The 20,687-nt window shown below is 39.3% G+C and overlaps 1 protein-coding gene across 4 annotated transcripts in view; it reads left to right on the forward strand.

Annotated features, from left to right (window-relative positions):
• Window positions 1-20,687, forward strand: part of NCBP1 (nuclear cap binding protein subunit 1) — a 31,273-nt gene that overhangs the window by 711 nt on the left and 9,875 nt on the right. For all 4 annotated transcript variants that reach the window (XM_055698287.1, XM_055698289.1, XM_055698286.1 and 1 more), the window contains exons 3-17: window positions 483-583; window positions 1,869-2,025; window positions 3,816-3,923; window positions 4,281-4,402; window positions 4,906-4,975; window positions 6,515-6,730; window positions 7,768-7,865; window positions 9,200-9,263; window positions 12,461-12,571; window positions 13,793-13,857; window positions 14,513-14,575; window positions 15,910-15,984; window positions 17,063-17,166; window positions 17,985-18,107; window positions 19,365-19,467. In XM_055698287.1, the coding sequence (XP_055554262.1) occupies window positions 483-583; window positions 1,869-2,025; window positions 3,816-3,923; window positions 4,281-4,402; window positions 4,906-4,975; window positions 6,515-6,730; window positions 7,768-7,865; window positions 9,200-9,263; window positions 12,461-12,571; window positions 13,793-13,857; window positions 14,513-14,575; window positions 15,910-15,984; window positions 17,063-17,166; window positions 17,985-18,107; window positions 19,365-19,467 (1,580 nt within the window). The remainder of the gene's footprint in view (window positions 1-482; window positions 584-1,868; window positions 2,026-3,815; window positions 3,924-4,280; window positions 4,403-4,905; window positions 4,976-6,514; window positions 6,731-7,767; window positions 7,866-9,199; window positions 9,264-12,460; window positions 12,572-13,792; window positions 13,858-14,512; window positions 14,576-15,909; window positions 15,985-17,062; window positions 17,167-17,984; window positions 18,108-19,364; window positions 19,468-20,687) is intronic.

The raw sequence follows: 20,687 nt of genomic DNA on the forward strand, positions 1-20,687 counted from the left end.
TGAGAAAAGGTGGTGTTAGTTCTAGTCAGCCAAGGATGTAAGGGAGTTAACTTTGTTATTGGCACAAAAATAGAAATGGACAAAAAAAGGATATGGCACAAAAAATGTGCTGCACTGAAAAACAAGTTGTGAATGTGTTTCATTTCATGTTGCATTGTTAATCAAGGCTTAGTCAAACTACCAGGGTTACCCTGAGGCAGTGTTAAGCCTTGCATCCCAGGGGAGTACTAGACTTCTTTGCAGGGGAGGTTGGTGATCAGGTGCAGCTCTTCTGAGGAGTAGCTACTCCTTCTCTCAGGCCAGTGAGAGTAGTTCTTTACTGCTAATGGTATTGAATTATTGCTTTGAAAAAGGAGGTGACATAAAAGAATGCTCTTGCCTGACTTTCTTCTCTGCCACTTGAGAGTTGGGGGCTGATTGGTATTCCTTGTTGATGATTAAACTTTTCTTTTGTTGTTTTGTTTGTTGTTTTTTTTTTTTAGAGTAATTCGTCTTTGGAGAGCAACTTGGAGGGCCTAGCTGGTGTTTTGGAAGCTGATCTGCCAAATTACAAAAGCAAGATACTAAGAATACTATGTACTGTGTATGTATGCAGGAGGTCTGGGCATCTGGGAGGTGTTCTTGTGTGCATAAGTTTTAAGTGCTTAAGGCAGTTTAAATGCCAAGAATGGCTTCAGTTCCTGAGTGCTGTTATAGCACAGAGTTTAGTTTACCACAAACAAAGGAAATAGAGGAATAAGCTTGCTGTGTTACTAGGTATAATTCAAGGAAAATAACTCTTTAGGTTACTTCGACTTGAAAAGTGCACAAAGGCTCCAAGCAGATAGAAGAAAACTTGGAGCTGCTTTTCAGTAGCAATGAGAACACAGTGATGCTGCGTAATATCCTGTTTCCCAATTAAATGCTTAGGAGCACCAGAGCTCCTAATACTTACTTAGTCTTATGAGCTGTGCTGGTTTTTTGTTGCCTGTTCCTCTTCTCTGGCAATGAGGTGCTCGTGTTTTCCTAAGCCCATTTGCTAGAGGAGGGGAGCTGGGAAGACAAAGAGCTGAAAGCAGGCTCTCTGGTGGCTGCTGACAGCTGTCCTTCCTCTCCTTAGCAGAGTGCAGGAGCAGAGGTGCCCTGTGTCACTGGTCACTGAGCAGTGTTGGAGGGAGGGGTTATGCAGGGTCTACAATAGTAGGTAAGAGAAATACGAAGGAGGGGTGTGGTGAAGAGAGATCATGTTCCAGCCCTAGCCTATGCTCTGGTTTTGTAGGTAACTACTTTGTATTAATGTTTATTAACATAAGGCAAATAGTACATCTTTTTCTATAGCAGTAAGACACTTCTTAAAGTATAGGGTTAGCTTACATGCATACTAAAATTGTTGAGGAAAACTAATTCTTTACAGTAGGACCTGGCCTTCTGTATGCTGTGCTTAAAATCAGTTACTTTGACTTGAGAAACTTGGAATCAAAATTAATAGTATAAAATGTGTACATCTCTTGTGTAAGCTTGCTGATGCTGTGTATTAAAATTATTTTTAAATTACAAACTTAAAACAACTTCTTACATCCTTGCATAAATTCTATCCCTTAACGTTATTTGGCCAACCCTCTGGAACACTCAGCAATTAGATATAAATAAAAAGCAAATAGCTTAAATGTACTTGAAAGTGGCACCTGCCTTCCTAAGTGACTGTAGAGGGAAAAAAAAAAAGACTGTCTGAAATATTAACTGTGGGATAGAACTGTAAGGTCACGCTAGCACTTTTTTCATATTTACTCTTGGGACAAGCGTAACTTACAATAAGCAGATTCTAAGATGCTATGCAGTTGCCACATGATGACTAAACAACTAACACAGTGTTTCTTTTTCTGTGTCAGTGCACGTCTGTTACCAGAAAAGCTTACTGTTTACACAACACTAGTTGGGTTGCTGAATGCCAGGAACTACAATTTTGGTGGGGAGTTTGTAGAAGCCATGATTCGTCAGCTTAAAGAATGTCTGAAAGTCAATATGTATAAGGAAGCTGTGCATTTAGTAAGTGGTTTTTCATTTGTTTGGTTGGTTTACATTTATATCTCTTTCTCTCCTCCTTCTTTCACAAAAGAGCTGGGCCTTTCAGTGTGTATTTCAGTCGGTTTTGGCATCAGTGTGCAGTGTGCTGTAAATATACCAAGAGAAAATGCATGTTATGTGGAAGTAATTTCCTTCCTCATGGGAGAGAAATTATATCAGAGTTGCAAAATTGACTTCCAGATGTATATTTTTCCCAATGACAAATTTGCAGTAAACGCAGGTGCTCCCCCCAACCTGTCCTACAGTCAAATGTAAACGATAAGTGAAATTTTGTTGTGTTCAGAGGTGTATGATCGTTTTTGTGGCTCCCATTTAAAAAAAAAAAAAAACAAACCTAAATAGAAAACTAACAGTCTGGTTCTCAAAAGCTATTTTTGATGGCTTTTATCAGGCTTATATTTTCATTCTGCTAATGAGGGATGAAGGTCAGGCAGGTGGTTTTACATGCTCTCTGTCTTTGAAACAATTTGCTCAGCTCGTGCCACTTTACAGATTTTGTCTGCAAAAAAATTAGTAGGACTTCAGCGGTGTCTGATTTGGAAGCCCAGTGCCAAGCTCACTAGCTTCTTTTGAAGCCCACTGGTGAAGATTTAAGATTCTGGTATGTTGTTGTATTTTGTCAAGAGACTGCTTTCAACAGTGGGACAGTTTTGCTAATAAAATCCTCGTTAGAACTTTTTCTAGTGTTCTGTCCCTTGGCTTCAGCTTCAGTTTCTCTGGTCATGCTATATAGAAATGACTTGTATGAGTAACAGCTAAGGAGTGGCAGTGGAAGTCTTTCCTTAGCTTTGTCAAAAGCTTTTCAAAGACTATTCAGAGCAACGAATATCTGGAAGATAAGAGTTTGGTACTTTCCTCTGTTGCAGTTGCTCTTGTGAGTACTGAACTTAGTGCAAATATGTGAGATCTTAATTGCTAGAATTTTAGCCTGTACTGTCTGTTAAGATTGTGATGATGCTGGGAGCTTGGGTCCTGCTAGGGCCTTGTTTAAGTCTGAAGGCAGATCAAAAGAGAGGGAAGAGGGAAAAAAAGAAACGGCGCACTCCTCTGGCCTAGATGTTTATTACTTAAATTCCCATTTCTGTCAGTCTGGGTTTCTTACTAGAGTGCAGCCAGTCAAGGATATGTTCCAGCTGTGGAAATTTTTTTCTTCCCAGGCAAATAATTCCATTCTATTCCTAGCATGCCATCATTTCTGAAACCTGGAAATGCCAGCAGTTTTTACATGGCTCTAACTATCTGTATTTATTAATAAATAATTACAGAAATTAATCGTGTATAATGGCATACAGATTCAGCACTGCTGTTTGTCATCTGGACTCACGAAGCAACAAATCTATCTTCAGCTTTTTGGAAGCTTTTTTCCTTCAACTGCTGTAACTTTAGTGATGTGGTACCATTTAGAGTAGATAGAAGCACAAGGGGTTTTTTCTGTATTATTGATGTGCGTGTCCTTGAATGCATACTGGTGTTTCCCACCTTTCCGTAATAAGTATCACACATGCAATGTTATGGCAGTGAACAGACTACAGACATTATAAAGAATGATATATTAGGCAGTGCTTATGGTACCTGTTTTCCAGGGTTGAAAGGTGGATCTGTACAGTGTGCAGTTTTTCTGCCTTCGTAGTATTGAATGAATATTGTACTTTTATTGATGGGTTCTTTTAGTCATTTTAAGTAATGTTTATTCATTCTTGTGCACTCAGTTTAAAATGTATTAATTTAAAACATTTTTTTTCTTTTTTTAGGTTCGTTTTCTGTCTGATCTTGTGAATTGTCATGTAATAGCTGCACCTTCGATGGTGGCTATGTTTGAGAACTTTGTGAGTGTGACACAGGAGGAAGATGTACCCCAAGTAAGCAAAAGATCCATAGGCTCCTCTAGTACTGTTTTCACAATTTTTCTGTACTTATGCTTAGAATAGGGGACTTTTAGACTAAGAGAACAAAACAAATGTACTGTGTGCAGAAGGACTGTCAAAGTGATACCATTTTTTAAGTCTATTTGTCACGGTTCAAGTTAAAAATGATACATGTCAAGCAAGAATATTTTTTTTTTATGGCTTGCCAATCCTGTCTTTAACTGCTGGTCTCTACATCCTCCCAAAATAATAGTTTTGCTAACACTTTAATTTAAATTAAAACAGGGTATGTGTACCAAATCTTTTGGAGCTTACTTGTATACTAGATTTCAGTATAATTCTTTCCTATAGGTACGATGTGACTGGTATATGTTTGCATTTCTGTCATCTTTGCCTTGGGTTGGAAAAGAGTTATATGAAAAAAAGGATGCTGAAATGGATCGTCTCTTGTCTCAGACAGAAAGTTACTTGAAGTAAGTTGTAACCCATTAAAAATACTCTTACCAGCATCTATTCAAGTATGGATTAATAGCTTTGATTATTGCTCACTTAAAAGTACTGTAAAATCTTAGCTCTGAACCATTCTGTGGGTGAAAAAATCCCACTGAAAATAGAGCAGGTGGAGAGATTTTTGAATTTGAAAAGTTTTATTGTCTTTTCTAGTTGTAGGGTATGTTGAAGGGCTTGTTCTGCTCATTCTGGAGCAGCTGCAGTTACAAGTGTGCTGTGAATACTGATAGGTTGTTGCGTTAGCGCTCTGCAGTGTGACTGCTTTCTGTCTAGGTGCTTCAAGTTAACATCTTCATTATATAGAATATAGGAATAGAGATATTTTAAGGAATCACAAACCTGGTTTTTATATACTGTAGACCTCATCAGCTGAAGAGATCAAATAGTAGTATGCTCACAATAAGAAAAAAAATTGCTGCCCTAAATTAGTCTTTTAAAGGTCAGGTTTTCTTTCCTGTGTAAACAGACGCCGCCAGAAGATTCATGTACCCATGCTACAAGTTTGGACTGCTGATAAACCGCATCCACAAGAAGAGGTGAGTGCCTTCACATTGCATTCTTTCAGAAAGCTTGGAAAACAATTTTTATTACTAGGATAGTCTTTTTATCGTGAAATTAAAAGGCACCTCTAAAAGTATTTGAATTTTCTCCTGTTTGTCATCAATTCTAACCAAGTTTTACTGAGGAATTCTCTTCTAAGTCTTAAGCCTAAATATAACGTTTTAAGGGATGAGTAGGAAAGTGTTTTGTTTGCTGACAGTTCCCTGAGGAGATGTTATAAGTGAGGAATGGTTGTAAATTGTAGTATTTCTTTTGGGATTGCAGGTACAGGGCTTCATGTTAAAAGGACCTTTATGAAAAGTAGAATGTATTTCCTTACTTAACCCTTAATGTCTTCCTTCTGCAAGAAAGAAAGCTTTGTAGTGGCTTTGCTTTCTCAGCTCTGGGGAGTGCTGAACAAATATGTAGAAACTGTATGCAGCAGTTAACCATGCTACCTTTCACAATTAAGCTAAAAATACTGGGGGGGAGAGGTGGCATCTGGCTACTTTTGGGTGGAGTTTGCCTTTTTGGATATTCTTGGGGGTTTTTTTCCTCTAAGTTTGAGGACAAACTTAGCTGGAAAGTAAGATCTAAATTGGTCTTCTCGGAAGTTTTGGAACACGGTGCACTCAATTTTGTTCACTGTTCTGATTAAATCAGTCTTAATTGTATTGTAAATCGTAATTTGGAGAGAGAGGCTGGCTGATTATGATTGCTTGGTCAGTGCGAGTATTCTGCCTGCCCAATATCTGAATTTCCTTATTTAGGAGAGATTGGCAGAGTGTGCTTGAGACAGTCTTGCCCAGAATACTGCAGACATGACTGTTCACTTCAGGTGCTAGCTGTTACCAGTTTTGTTCCCATTTTGTAGTGTGATAATTTCGGTGAATGCGAAACACTTGCATGTAAAGACAGTTACACCTTGAGAGACTTGTGTTCAGTAAGGCAAATGGCCTCCAGAGTTCTCAGACTGCTTTTAGGAAGAGAGTGGTTGAACAAAGCAAGGCTACTGCCAGTTGCACAGGTGTCTGTGCCATCTCTAGGAGAATGCTGGGACTCACAATTGTGTTGAAAAGCATGGCAAAGGTATTTAATATTTGACAGTATTATAAGTATGCAGTAGCTGATAGTTTTGATTGGGAACAGCATAGCAGTCCTACAGAATAACTTTCCAATTTTGATGTTGATACTATGTCTGTTTTAAAACCACCAATGAGCAGTGACTGAAGTAATTTTCACGGCTGTAGTTTTGCTGACAGATTCAAAGGATGACAGTCATGCTCGGACTCCTGGTCTGTCTGTTGTGTTGAAAAACCTGCCTGTGGTCAAATTTTACTGACACAACGTTGTGTGGGATTAGGAGCAGCTCTGTCATTTAGGGTTCTTAAATTTACTGAATCAGCAGTTTAAGAAACTGGTTTTTTTTCTGAATGGAATACAGAATTTAAGAAATAAATTTCTGATAGTTCAGGGAGCTGCCAGCTTTCTTACGAGATTCAGTGCATCTGATGTTTCTCACCTTTTTCCTTCAGTATTTAGACTGCCTTTGGTCTCAGATTCAGAAGTTGAAAAAAGACCGTTGGCAAGAACGACACATTCTGAGGCCCTACTTGGCTTTTGATAGCATTCTTTGTGAAGCGCTGCAACACAATCTGCCTCCATTCACTCCTCCACCTCACACGGAAGATTCAGTGTACCCGATGCCAAGGGTTATTTTTAGGATGTTTGACTATACAGATGACCCTGAGGTATGTGATCACTGGGCGGGGGTCAGGGGGTGAGTGAGTAGATTTCACAGTTAGGTTCCTGGGGCAATGTTAGTCAAAATGTGATTGATATCCTCTTTCCCAGGATAGTGAGTTGTTTGAAAACCACAAGCGGTTCTGCTTTGATACTTCTGTAGGAATGACCTAAGTGACTAAGTTACTACACAAACCAAACCTGTGAGGAGCAGAATTTAGGGAGTGAGATGTTGTGATGCTTTCATTGTCTAATGTCTCTAGTAAAACTGCATTCACAGAATTTGACTTTCCTTCCATGAAGTTGGTGACTTGGGATTTTTTCCAGGCTAGGTGTTTATTGTAAAGTTTAAAGACTCTTATTTAATCATCTGTTAGAAGGTGTGGATGCGTACTGTGGAACAAAGGAGTGCATAATTGAGGTGGGTGAAGGATCCATCTATCTCAACAGCATCTATGTCTCCAGCGTTGGTCAACAGCAGATGTATAAACAGAAGTATAGGAATAGGAAAATAATATATACTGCTCTCCCCAAGTGCTTTTGTACCACCTTTTGCTTTAAGTCTGCTGCCTTTTACCTTCATTTATTGTCCCTGGTTTTTTGCAAAGAACAAAACTAGGACTCTGTATTCTTTCCACTCTATCCTGGACATTCCTGGCTTTCTTTCTTTGTAATATTCCAACTCAGCTATGATTTTTTTTTCAGGCTGCATGGTGGTAGCCTGCTTGATGGCTCCACAGGACAGAGGAAGAAGCAGATGCTCCATGAACTTATAATAGTGTTCTTTGATTTTGTTTCCATTTCTTTTTGTTCTGAGTCCTAGTACTCGTTTTAAACATCTTTATTTGTTTGTGTTTGGCTTGTGTGGAACTGTGTCACACCAGCTTCTCAGCTCTGAAGCTTACAGGACAGCTGAGACCACACTGTGTTTATGTGGAAGCTGGTCTGGTTTTTCCACCTGTAAATGTATGTAGGATGGCTTGCTACCTATAGTACCACTGCATTAGTAGTGATTTCTCATGAGTCTTAATTCTTTGTTTACCAGGGCCCGGTCATGCCTGGCAGCCACTCTGTTGAACGATTTGTAATAGAAGAGAATCTTCACTGCATCATCAAATCCCACTGGAAAGAGAGAAAGACTTGGTAGGAAGAGCTTAGCAGTATGGGGCCCTGGCACTTTTTATATGCTGTCATGGTTTCGAGGCCGTTTGGGATATGCAGAGTCCTGGACTGGTTAGACAAGAGCTCAGGATTAGACATTTCCTAGACTATTTGATGAAACTTGATTTACTACATTTAACTATATTAAAACCATTGCCTGGAATACTGTGGGTCTGTAATATCAGATAATGGATAGTCTGTATGATCCAAGAGTACAGTGGCTCCTTGGGAAGGAAATTCGTTGATAATACAGGATATGCTGCAAAAACTATGCAGACACACCTTATTCTTCATGGGAGCACTGGAGATGGTGGCTGTGTTATGCTTCCAGGAATTTTGAAGCAGCTGATTTGTTGGGGCACAGTGAGCCTTGAGCTTGTTCATCTGCAGCTGACTGGCATTAAATGATCACACTTATGCTTCCTATTCCTCCTTTCATTCTTCTCTTTGGGATTACGTGGCATTGATAATTGAGGTCACTTTGCAGAGGGACCAGCAGATTGCATTAGTTTGAGTTCAGCTGTGCCAAGAAGCAGTCAAGGCACTTTTCTTAATTTCTGCCTGAGTGGTATCTGATGTAGGTAATTGATAACAGAGATGGTTTACCATACATAATTAGCTGTGTCATGCTTCCAAATGTAAACCACCAGACTTTGTATGGTATGCAAAAAATGGGCAGAAACAATGTTTTTGGTGATGGCATGTGATAAAGGTTTTTGGTTGCAGCTGTTTGGTTCAGCAGAAACTAGAAATTCAGGGTTGTTGCAGTTACTGGGATAGTCTCTGGTAATTCTCAGAGGAAAGTAAAAGACTACTGGGGGATAGAAGATTTAGCAGAGAGGTGGAAGTAACATCAAGGAAGTAGCAGTTGTTTGCTTTGTAATGTGACAGGTGACAGTGAGCTGATTAAAAGATGAAACATTTGAAGCCTGAGTTTTCTATATAACCCATTAGCTTCAATTGTGCTTTCAAGTCATTCTGAACATCTGTTGTTGGGGTTGTGGGTTTTTGCCTTTCATATATGCATGCCAGAATTACAGATCACCATGACTTTCTGCAAAACTATTTTGTGTAGCAAAAAAGTACATCAAGTGATGTAACTACATAGCTACGTCACTTGGTGTGTCCTTTTTCTGTTTCTGTTTTAAGTGTTCTGTGGATTGAGAGGCAGTCTTTGGAAGGATTGTTGATTTGTTTGTGCTGCTTTTGTGTGGACTCTTGCCCAGAATTAAGCATTTGCTGTAACTTTGTTATTTGACCTTTATATTGCCTTTGCTGTATTACGTTTTGTACTAAATGTATCTATGGTTTTGCAGTGCTGCACAGCTGTTGAGCTATCCAGGAAATAACAAGATCCCCTTGAACTACCACATAGTAGAGGTATGGATTTTATAGATAACCTCTTTTGTACCTCGGTTATTTCCCAGTTAGTTTCACGGTAGGTCCACTAAATTAGTTTCATTTTGGAGTCAACCAGAACCTTGTTGACTTCAACAAATGGCTTTTAAATGAGTGGATTATATTCAGTTGAGTGTTATTTTTGTGCTTTTTGTTGTCATTTTAACTTGATGCATGGAAGCTTTGGCCAGGTACCAAAATTTCTTAGTGCACAAGTGATCCAGGTTGTGGCATTTCTCAAACTTTGAGGGTTTTGTATCATGCTTCTAATGTATCATGCAGTCTGAGATGGCTACATTTAAGTCACTTTTAGTGGTTTTTTTTTTTAAAAAAAAAATGAATTAAAATACAAGAGGAAATGGGCACAAATTGAAGTGCAAGAAAGTCCATTTTAAGCATGAGAAAAAAAATCATTTTTTACTGCAAAAGTGATTAAACACTGGAGGAGTTTGCCCAGAGAAGTTGTGGCACTTCTCTTGTTGGAGAAGAGCAAAACCTGGCAGGACACAGCTCTGAGCCACCTGCTGTAGGTGACCCTGTCTTATGCAGGGGGCTTTTGACTCCAGTCAGTCTCAGCTGTTCTACAAGATTTAGTTTGGATCTTTTAAATTATTTTGTTCCACTAGCCCTGGAAAGAACTTGCAGTGGAATAGCAGTGTGTTTCCTCCATATTAGAGAATTTTAAATAACCGTAATGTGTATCAGAAAAGCAGCATAGGTTTTCTTTTGCTGCCTCCTTCAGAGGGTCTGTTTTCAAGATGCAGAGCTGTATAAACTTCATAATTTCCATCAACAGTTGAGAGGCATTCAGAGATACCAGTGATAATGTCATATAAAGGCTTTATGAAGAAGTACCTGTAAGTAGGAATTTCAGAGCAAATTATTACAGGAAATAATCTTACGTAGATTTATCTTAATAAAAGTGGGATTGAGAATTCCTCATGGCACCAAAATGGCAAATATTCTGAATGCTGTAAAGTTGCATTACTTTTGGTCAGCTTGTTCTTTTGTACTCTGAATTCGGAACAGAGGAATCTTAAAATTAACAATTTTCCTCCTTAACATTGAAGTAGCTTCAGTGCTTTTTACCCTCAGTATCCTGAGGGCGCTGCATATGGCTGTATAGCTGTGTGCTTTATGCTTAGCTCTACACTAATGCTAACAAATAGTTACTGCAATTCCTGTCAAAATAAAAAAAAATTCCTGACACTTAAAGGCTCTGGAAATTCTTTTGTTCAGAAACTTGTAGGATGTGAAAATAGCAAGGACTTGCATAGATTAAATTACTGCAGAGAAATGCAAGATTGGCATACAAATTCTTTTACTATTAATGTAATTTACATGTTCTTGCAATTTTGAGCTATTTTAGAATATTGACTTTAGTACTTGTCTATGACTGTTTAATGAAGCTCCAGAGTTTTTAAGGCTTAGTGTGCTTTTTTTTTCAAGCTGCTGTTCATTCTGCTTGCTACTGCTCCCTTGTAAGGTGGTCTCTGTTAACAATCAAGTTGATGACTTAACAGTTTAATCTGTGAAATTTCACTAACTTTTTCAGTAAGTCATAAAAGTGTAAGGTAATGCGTTCTAACAAATAAAAGGAAGTGTTATTTAAGGTTCAGAATGGAACAGGCGGAAGTAAATGTAGCCTGAAAGCGGTTGTCAGTACTTTCCCAAGTATGCCTACTTTTGAGGTCCCTGAGGCTCCACATCGTACTTTGTCAAGCTGAGCACAAAATGCTCCATGCTGTTTGGAATGTCTGTGAAACACTGAAACGTGGCACCTTTCTCTCAGTAGCTGCTTACACATGTACATGGGTGTTTCTGGTAGCTGCAAACAGAGAATGTCTGGGCATTGTTGTTGGCTTGTTGGACTGCTATGCCCTATTGTGCTTCTACAGGTTTTGGTACCACTTAATGCTTGAGAGAGTTTGGACATTCAAATCATCAGCGTCCTGATCTTTCTTGTGGCCTTGTTGGTTTTGCAAAGTATGGTATGCCAATTTGAAACATTTAATGTGAACATTTGATAATGAACATGCCATGAATACGACAGTTTTATGCAGCATCTCAAACAGGTTATGCCTCATCATCCAGTTATTTCCTATCTTGAGAAAAGGAGCAGTTTTCTGCCTAACGGAGGCCCTCCTACCTTTTTGCGGTATTTGTCTAAACAGTATGTTGAAATTATACTGTCACAGAAAGGTTCTCCAGCTCCTTGTAGTCTCTTCATGCTTTCAAATCCTTCCTTAGAATAACAAGTTCTAGTCAACATGTTTTCATGTGCTGTTTGTGGAGTCCATAAATGAATGTTGATTTCTTACACTAGTAAGAAGATTTTTCTGAAGCTTACTAATTTAAGCTTCAGTTCTTCTGTGTTTATTGAGAAGTTAAGGAGGAAATTAACCAGCCATAATGAATCAGATTCCTGATTCCTTTGATGTAATTTAAATCTGAGAATGGCATGCAAAATAAAACAAGCGCAGAGGTGAATGTTTTACAGTGATATCTTTTCATAGCCCTCAAAGAGTGACATGCTGTTTCTGTAGGCAAACCTGAAAATAAAAGCATGAATGCTGACCGCAGGATTGATTTTGGCTTTCTTAGAAGGATCCTCTGCCAAGGGGTACTGAGGATATACTTCTGTTGAATGAAATGCTAATTGTAATTTTCAGTTGAAAGTTGTGGCTTTCTTTACGTAACTTTCTGTATAGGAGAAAGGAGGACACGATGGAAAAGGTACAGATGTAATTGTAATGCAAATAGTCTTCATACTAAATGCTGATGCTTCATTTAATATGTTTAATATTAATATTTATTATGTAACAGGATCAGATGATTTCTGCTCTTCTGAGATCATGTGGTAGCACTGCAGTAGGTCATATTGTAGCTATGCCCATTTCTACAGTTATATGGTGGTTTTGTTAGATACAATAACTGTATAATGCTGGTGTTTTGTTAGTATGGAATGCTAGGGGCAGTTCAGAGTGGACTGTGTTAGTACAGTGTAGGGTTACCACTACCTTTAAAAGTTCCTCTTGTTTTTTCCTTGAAATATGCATTTCAGAACAATACGGGCTTTTAGGATATGTAACTGTTCAAGATTGGCCCCTACTGCAAAGCTGAGGGTTTTGCAGGCCGTGTCGGACTGTCCTCTGATTCTTTGCCTTCCTCTCTTACAGGTGATATTTGCAGAATTGTTTCAGCTTCCATCTCCACCACACATTGAAGTCATGTACACAACACTACTGATTGAACTGTGCAAACTTCAGCCTGGCTCTTTACCACAAGTTGTATCCTTTCTGCGCTGCTGGAGAGCGTTTTTAAAATGCAGTCTTTAGTTTGTTTTTACTGTACATGATGGGATAGCAATAAATACTGGCAGTACTAATATTTTACGGCAGCTGCATGAAACTGCCTGTAACGTGATCACGAAAGAGTAACACAGCTCACTTGGCACAGGTCTAGATTTGCCAAGTGAGCAAGACTTCAGCTTTCTGGACAATGTTCTGGTACTTCCTCTGACCTTCCCAAGAAGTGCTGTCTTGGTGAGGGGATACAATACAATGCTCGTGTTTGTCACTGCAGCCTGTTCAGGTCTGGACTGTGGACACACTAAAGGCTAAGAAGGATAGGAAGTGACAGATTTGATCTTTTATTGCAACAATGGTGTGAGTGCTCCTGTTTTTTCTTAGTAGGAAGTGCAGCAGAAGATTTAAAGGAACTTGCCTGAGTTCCTGGTCAGTGTTCCCGCTAGGAGCATTCAAAAGGTCAATAATCATCTGTCTGCTCAGACAGGGTGGCTGAATGCTGAGGAAGGAGGTATGACTCCCAGCTAATTCTGGCTATTACATTGTCCCTAATTTGCTGTCATTAGAGATCATTTTAGATCAAGCTGAAGACTGAGAATGGAGAAGGGTTGACAGATGTCAATCCGCTGGTAATTTCATATCTAAATTTTCATTCTACTTCATGATACCACTCACTGTTTGCAGATCACATGATGTCAGTGATTAGAACAAAGTCTGTTTCTAGAATTGGGTGGACATCCATCCAGAAAGTTTGTAATGTTAATAGGGACACTGTAAGAAGGTTAAAGACCTTGTTGGGTAAAGTCAGTGCAGGTGCAGTTTCTTAAGCCTCCAGTGATGATCAAAGATTGTTTGTGGATTAGCATCAACAGCAGCCATGAAGCTAGGCTGGTGAGATTACAGAAGTACTCCATGAGAAGGTTGTTGTCTGTTCACATCAGTGCAGTTTTGCTTGTTGCATGGTAAGAATTCAGGTTTTATATGGAATAAGCCAACAGTCTCATTGCAATCCTGGAAGAAACCCAGACTGGTATTAGAGGGTTCATTTTTTCCCGTGATGAATTTACTGTGATTTACCTGATGTTGGAATAGACCCAGGGAGCTTTCAGTACAAAATGTCGATGATACTCTATTAAAAAACTGAAAGGAGTCACATCTGACTTACCTAGTGCTTTTCTGTAAACCTTAATAAGAAACTTTCAGCTTGCACAAGCCACAGAAATGCTCTACATGCGTTTGGACACAATGAATACAACATGTGTGGACAGGTAAATGTGTTTTGGAGACAATGGAAAATATTCCTCCATATCCAATGTACAGGAAAGTGTACTCAGAAATCTTTTAGAACTCCTTGGTGCTATTCAAGGTGTGTTCTGGGCTCTGGCTTTGGGCAATCTAAAGAGAAGGTGGAGGACTAACTAATTGCTTCTGCTTCCCAGAAAGACTTCCCCGGAGGTCACAAGTCTAGCTGTCTGTACAGGACAGTTAAGGTATACCTGCTCCATAGTGGTCTGGGAGGTGACTTGGAAGTGGAGTTAATGGTGCCACCCAAAGGAGGAGAATGGTACCGATTTTGTCCTTTGAGTGAAGTCTTCATTTTGTGGGAGAGCTGTTAATTACTTAGCAAAAATGTGGAAGTTCCTTATGCACAGTAAGCTTACATTTTAAGTTAGTTTAATAGGTCATCTCTTTGTATGAAACAACACAACATGACAGGCTGTCTTTTTTGTCCATAAAAGCTTCTTTCTGACTCTCTGAACTCAGTCTTATTTGTCTGTCAACATAAGTGCCTGTTTAATGTGGTAGTAGCTTTACAGTTTAGGCTTGCGTTTGAAAAGGAGAATGCATTTATAAGAAAATTGCAGCTGAAAGTTTTCGTGCACTTCTGATATTTAATGGAGCTTTCTTTTTCTTTTAATAAAGATTTATTAACTGGTTTTCTCACCACTTGAGCAACTTTCAGTTCCGTTGGAGCTGGGAAGATTGGTAAGTTTCTTCCCTTATGATTTGAACCTGATACTGCTAAGACCTTGAAAGACCTTAACATTTCAAACTTAACCAGGAAGTGTCGCAGCCTAGTGGCCCTGTTAATTGCTTTCCTCCATCTCTTCAGAGATCCTTCTTAATCTGTTCACCACCACTCAGTGGGAGATTATCTTGATAATCTCTGTTGTCACTGTATTGTCCATGGTGAACTTTGTGATAAATCTTAAGCCAGTGTAAGCGTTCCTAAACGGGGGGAAGTAGACTTCTTCAATTTGTCCTGCACCCACAGTCAGTTGCTAGCAAATTCTCCAAAATTACTTCCTAGTTCATTTCTTTCTAACGGTTTGCCCTGACTCTATCCTGTATTCATTCTGTAATCTTGCTTTCTGTCCTATGCTAAACCTTTTATTATAACCTTTCTCTGTGAGACCTTGTGATCTGTTTCCCTCCTGCCAGATCCTAGCACCTGAAGTTCCATCAGAGCTGGCTGTGCCATCCATTCTTACCATGCCAAATCTTGAACTTGCATGTCTAGCAGGAGCTCTCTGGGACTCTGTCAGTGTCTAAACACAGGTTCCCCTGAGCTCTCCATTCCAGGCACCTATGTAGCAAGAGAGATCACCTTGGGGTTAAGTCCCCCTCCAGAGTAACTCCATAGCCTGCTACTGTTCATGCGTTCTGTAGGAGATCTGCCCAAGTGACCTTGTGGACAGGGGTGCAACCCTTCCTGTGACGTGTTTTTGTGGCTTTACTTAAGTTCCTTGTGTTGTCCTCATGTGGAATTAAGTGCTTGCTGGCTATCCTAGTATGCATCCACGTTGACTGACCAGGCAGCAAAAGTCTTCAAAGAGCTGATTTTTTCTTTGCCTGGATGTTTGTTGATGTCAGTGCCTCAGTGGGGGTCTCTCACAAGCTGCTGTTTTTTCAAAAATCATGCGAGTGACTGTAATTGAGACTTTTCTTTGTCTGAAATGTGTTCAAAATCAGCCAGAAGTTCAAAAATTCCTGTGAGGGAGGAACAGACTATGAAGTCACACAAGGTTCCTTTCCTAAGGAAAGGGAAAGCCAGCTAACTGTAAGCACAGATTATTTTTAATCTATTGGGGAAGGGAAGCTACTTGAAAATACATCACATGGAGATGAGATTCCAAGAATTGTAATGGCCAGTAAGGAAATAGTGATAAACTTACCTCATTGTCTTAAAATTGCCTACTGTAAAACTGTCAGGCACTCCAGTTGTCCTGACACCATGATTGCTTTGTACCTATTAGACCAAAAGGGGACTAAAGCACAAATTCTTTTGCTAAAAGCTATCGTATTCTGTCCTATGATAGGTCAGATTGTCTTACACAGGACCTTGAAAAGCCCAAACCCAAATTTGTGAGAGAGGTTTTGGAAAAGTGCATGCGGTAAGTAAGATCTTTTGATAGTTGCATTCAAAGCAAAGTTTGACCTTTGCTTCTGGATACTGGCAGATTTGTTTTGAACTTGACTCTTGCCTTAGGCTTGTCTGTTCTTACAATTCAGTTTCATTTAAGAGACAAGTCTGTATGATTTTAATCTGGTTTACCTCCTGTAGAGTGCTTAGGACACCAGAGAGAGGGAGAAGCGGGTGAAGCAGGTGGTAGTGAGCTGTCCATCCCAGATATGCATACCTATAGTTACAAAAAGACATGCTTCACCATAGACATGGAGAGAGATGAAGTTTAGGTAATATTCCTGGGAAGTATTCAGCGTTCACAGAAATGGAGGGAACTGATCATTAGTTATCCTAAAACCTGAGAAGCTGTAATCTTGATCCTTCTAGGTGTCTCTGGTGTTCGTTGACCTTAAAACAAACAAACAAACCCCTGAAACCCAACAACAAGAGTACACAATCAGGGCTGAACTTAGTTGAAATAGAGGGATATAGGAAAGAGAGCAAAATGTTCAAAAAGCTGGTGTTATGCAGCGTCCTACATGAAAATTCATCCATTTTGGGGTTAATTCAGTATAGGAAGTGTGAATGTATTGTACTGTAAAACAAAAGCAATTTTTTCAGTGGCACTCTTCCATTTCACTGAAAACTGGTAGCAAAATTAAGCCTCTTAGGAGTGAAATAAGCTGGAAAGTAAAATGAAGACATACAGTGTAATATTTTTTTTTTTCTTCATTGAATACCAACATCTTACTAGTTTTCCGCAGCACATCTTAGGCTTTTGCCTAATGCATCCTACTAGGCAGCCTCTAAATCTTTTCACAAACTAAATTAATTGTATGAGGATGAAACTCCAGCATCACAGAGTTCAAATAGAAAGCATCTGCCAGTAAGTTTGGTTTACTTAGCTCTTACTATCCATCAGAAACTACCATTCTGTTGTATAAACATCCTGATTTTTGTTGTATGAAAGTTAAATACAGGAAGACCATTGTAAAGCAATCGCTTCAGAATTAGCCCTGGTGTTATTCCCATTTTAATTCTGCTGCTGTGAAACTTGTTGTTTCCAGACTCTCCTATCATCAACGAATAATAGACATTGTTCCTGCAAGTTTTTCTGTCCTCTGTCCTGCTAATCCAGTGTGCATTTACAAATACGGAGATGAAAGTAATAGTAAGTATTAGAGTTACTGAGGGGTCAAGTTGAAGAAAATAGTGTTTCAGAGCAAGGAAGTGCACTAAATTGACTGTAGCATCCGTTGACTTCATGAAGAATACAGCTGAAAAAAATATGCATGATTTTCATATGGGTAAATAGGCTTCATATGAGCAATTAATATGTATTAAGCCTGGATCTCTGTAATATAAGCCTCTCTGTTACTTTATGAAGAAAAGAAAATCCAGATACTTGAAGTTACTCTTGTATAGTATTTTTTGCCAGAAGTCTAAAATTGAAAAAAGTAATCAATTTCCCCTGTTTGGGCACAATACTATGCGTAAGTCAGCATGTGAAGTGATAATGAGTTTGTTTCTTGAACTTCATGAAACAGTAGAAGATTTTACTAGTGAACTTGGTTAGTGAAGCATACAGAAGGCAGCAGATGATGTAAAGGTTGAGGTAGAGATACACCTTATTATTCCTTTTATTACTTGGTAAAAAGACAATCCTAAGCATAAAAGTGTCCTCATCAAATATGCAATGAGGAAAAAGAAGGAAGTATTGTATTTTTAAGAAAATGGTAGAAGCTGAAGTCAAGCTTTAGACAGGAGGGTGATTACCTGACGTGAGCTCTAGAGTTTCTACTCGGAGTTTTGGATTACGTGAAGAGTAGGTAATCTTTTGAGCAGTTTTATAGTGAAGTGGACAATGATATTAAAAGCAGCTAGTTTTGGGTCTAGCTGGGAAGTGTACTTGTTTCTCTGAGAGTCCAACTGATGTTAAAAATGCTCACTTGCCTTCCACATATTTTTGACCTCTTTGCTTTTGTTTAGGGTCTCTTCCTGGATATACTGCGGCACTGTGTTTAACAATTGCAATTAAAAATAAGGCCAGTAATGAAGAAATCTTCAGCATTTTAAAAGATGTGCCTAATCCAAACCAGGATGATGATGATGGTAAGATACATGCTGTTAGGCTTCAGCAGATTGTAATTTCTGTAGTGTGTAGACTGAACTGCCATCCTGTGGAGCTATGAATGTGATAGTTAACAGAACTGTATGTTTTTCCTTGTTATTCAAAATATTTTCCTTCTTGTTCAACTGTAAGTTGATTTCAGCTTATCAGTAAATGGAAACAATATACTATTGTAAGGAGGTTTTGTAAACCTCTTGCTAGCCTCCCTCTGCAAGTAACAGAGGTAGCCTGGTGCTTGAAGTGTGCTTTCATGTGTTTATTGATGGAGGTAGCATGAAAGAATTTAGCACTACTTTGCCTTCAGCCACAGAGAGCAGTTCATGCTGTTATCCTCACCCCTGAGCTTCAGTGCTTGTGCCCTGAGAGCTTCTGTCTTCTTGGTGCTGTCCCATGACAGACAAGATAGCCAGCCTGCTGGCTGTAGTCTTCTATAGATACAAACTCATGATGGGACTCTGCTCGTGTTCTTTTTAGCTTTGCAGCCACAGACAGCATTGATTCCTAAAGCCTGTGTGTTTTGGGGAGAGAGGAGGAGTGCAAGACAGAGAATTAGGAAGTGATCTTTACAATGGCGACAGCTTCAATATTTCTGTAATATTTGCAAGTGTTCTGTTATGCAAGTAGAGAGCAGCAACGATCTGGTTTTTTTTGCCTTGGGATCCACTGTCATGTTTCCCAGTTTGCTTTAGACATCACCCACTAATGAGCCTTTCCCTCCTGCCTGTCTTCAGCTGCAAGTAGCTGCAGCTACAGGAGGGGGGCTTGTCACCATTCACCCCTAGTACCCATATTTGCTATGCATGCTTGCTGGACCCTTCTCACATGTCAAAATAGCAAACTTCTGCATCCTGATCATCCTTACCTTCCCCTCTCCTCATCCACTCACTTTGTTATGGTCTGCCAGGCCTTCAGCTTGATGCATAACTCTTCAGCTTAATCTGGTGTCTTTCTCTGCTGCTGTCCATCAGTGCTGTTATGTGTTGGTAGAGTGTCCGTGTCTCTGATAGCTTCTTCGCTGACCTGGAATTCTTTCTGTGCATTTTATCCATGGCAAAATGGGAGCCTGAAGATCTGCACAAGATCTGAGGAGTCTTTACTAGTTCCCTGCTCAGCCTTGCAAAAACCTTGTCGGTGAAACTTTGTGAAATGAGTTAAACCTTAAGTTATCTCTACAAATTTGTGAGTAGCTTATGTGCTTGCCTTGAAAGTAGTTAAGAGTTTCAATTTTTAACTTGCAGATGAAGGATTTACCTTCAGCCCTCTGAAAATAGAAGTCTTTGTTCAGACTCTGCTCCATCTAGCTGCAAAGTCTTTCAGCCACTCCTTCAGTGCCCTGGCAAAGTAAGTGTAATATATGTATTATTTGGGGGCTTGCAGAACTGTTTAATTCTGGTCACGAAATGCTTGATTAAAGAACTGGGCTGCACACTTCAGCAGTGTTTTAGGTGCTTCACAGTGCAATATGATTAGGAGAACTAATGGTGCTGCTTACTGAAGGAATAGTAGTGTAACTCCTAGGTTAGATGTGTGAATGGAATTAACAGAAATGTATACATAACAGCCACATGAAGTGAATCAAACATGAGACAGATATGGAACACTACTCCTTTTTAGAATTACTCATTTCGTGATTATGGTGAGGAATAAGGATTCTCCTTACATTTGAATGATGTGGTAGCTCCCAGCACAATATCTTGTAGTATGAATATGACTCTAGAACAGATATGTCTAGAGTATATCCCTTGAAGATATGCTTTAACTTCTAAAGAATTTACTGCACCTTTTTTAGGAAAATGAGATAAAATAACTGATTTTTAATCCAGTGTGGTTTGGAGTTACTCTTAAGTAGTCTTGGTAGATAAAGGGGTAGTCACATGCATCTTAATGAGACATTTTTCTGTCTGTCCTTGAAGGTATATAAAGCTGTTACAAAAACATGCACCTGGAAGCTTTATAGAGGCAATGTTAAGATGCTGTAGGTGGTAACCTGCAATCACAAGAGACAAGGTGATATGAATGCTTAGAGCCATGGTATTTTCACTGCTGCACATCAACAGTTGCAGCCATGAGATCAAAAAGTCTCTTACACTTTGTAGTTGTATTACAATAAGCTGGGTTGTGAATAGTCAGCATAACTGCTGAAATAGGGGCTTTTTAGCAGCATTTCCCTCAAAAGGAGGCAGATTGGGTAAGTGTCTAAAGTTACTGAAACATGTATCAGGAAAGGTGTAAGGCTCAAAAGCCTGCAAATTTTGCTCCAGCTGTGTATAAATAAGCATATGAAGCATGAAAGTGCCTCCTGCTTTTAGGAGTATGAGAAATGTAACCCAGCTTCAGGGAGCAGATTCACCACTAAGATTTAAGTTGCTTTTAGGAGCTGCTGTGTCTTTGTAGCCTATTCTAGCTCGGCATGGTTATATTTTTCCAGGGAATAGTTGTTCAAGACTTGCTGCAGATAGTCACAAAACTTTCTTTTGGCTGATCAAAACTACTTGCCTTGTATCTGCTGCTCTTTTGACCTGATCCCAGCCCCTCCACTGAGTACTTATATCTATTAAAAG

Source organism: Falco cherrug, chromosome Z, assembly GCF_023634085.1.
Source record: "Falco cherrug isolate bFalChe1 chromosome Z, bFalChe1.pri, whole genome shotgun sequence".
Lineage (NCBI taxonomy): Eukaryota > Metazoa > Chordata > Aves > Falconiformes > Falconidae > Falco > Falco cherrug.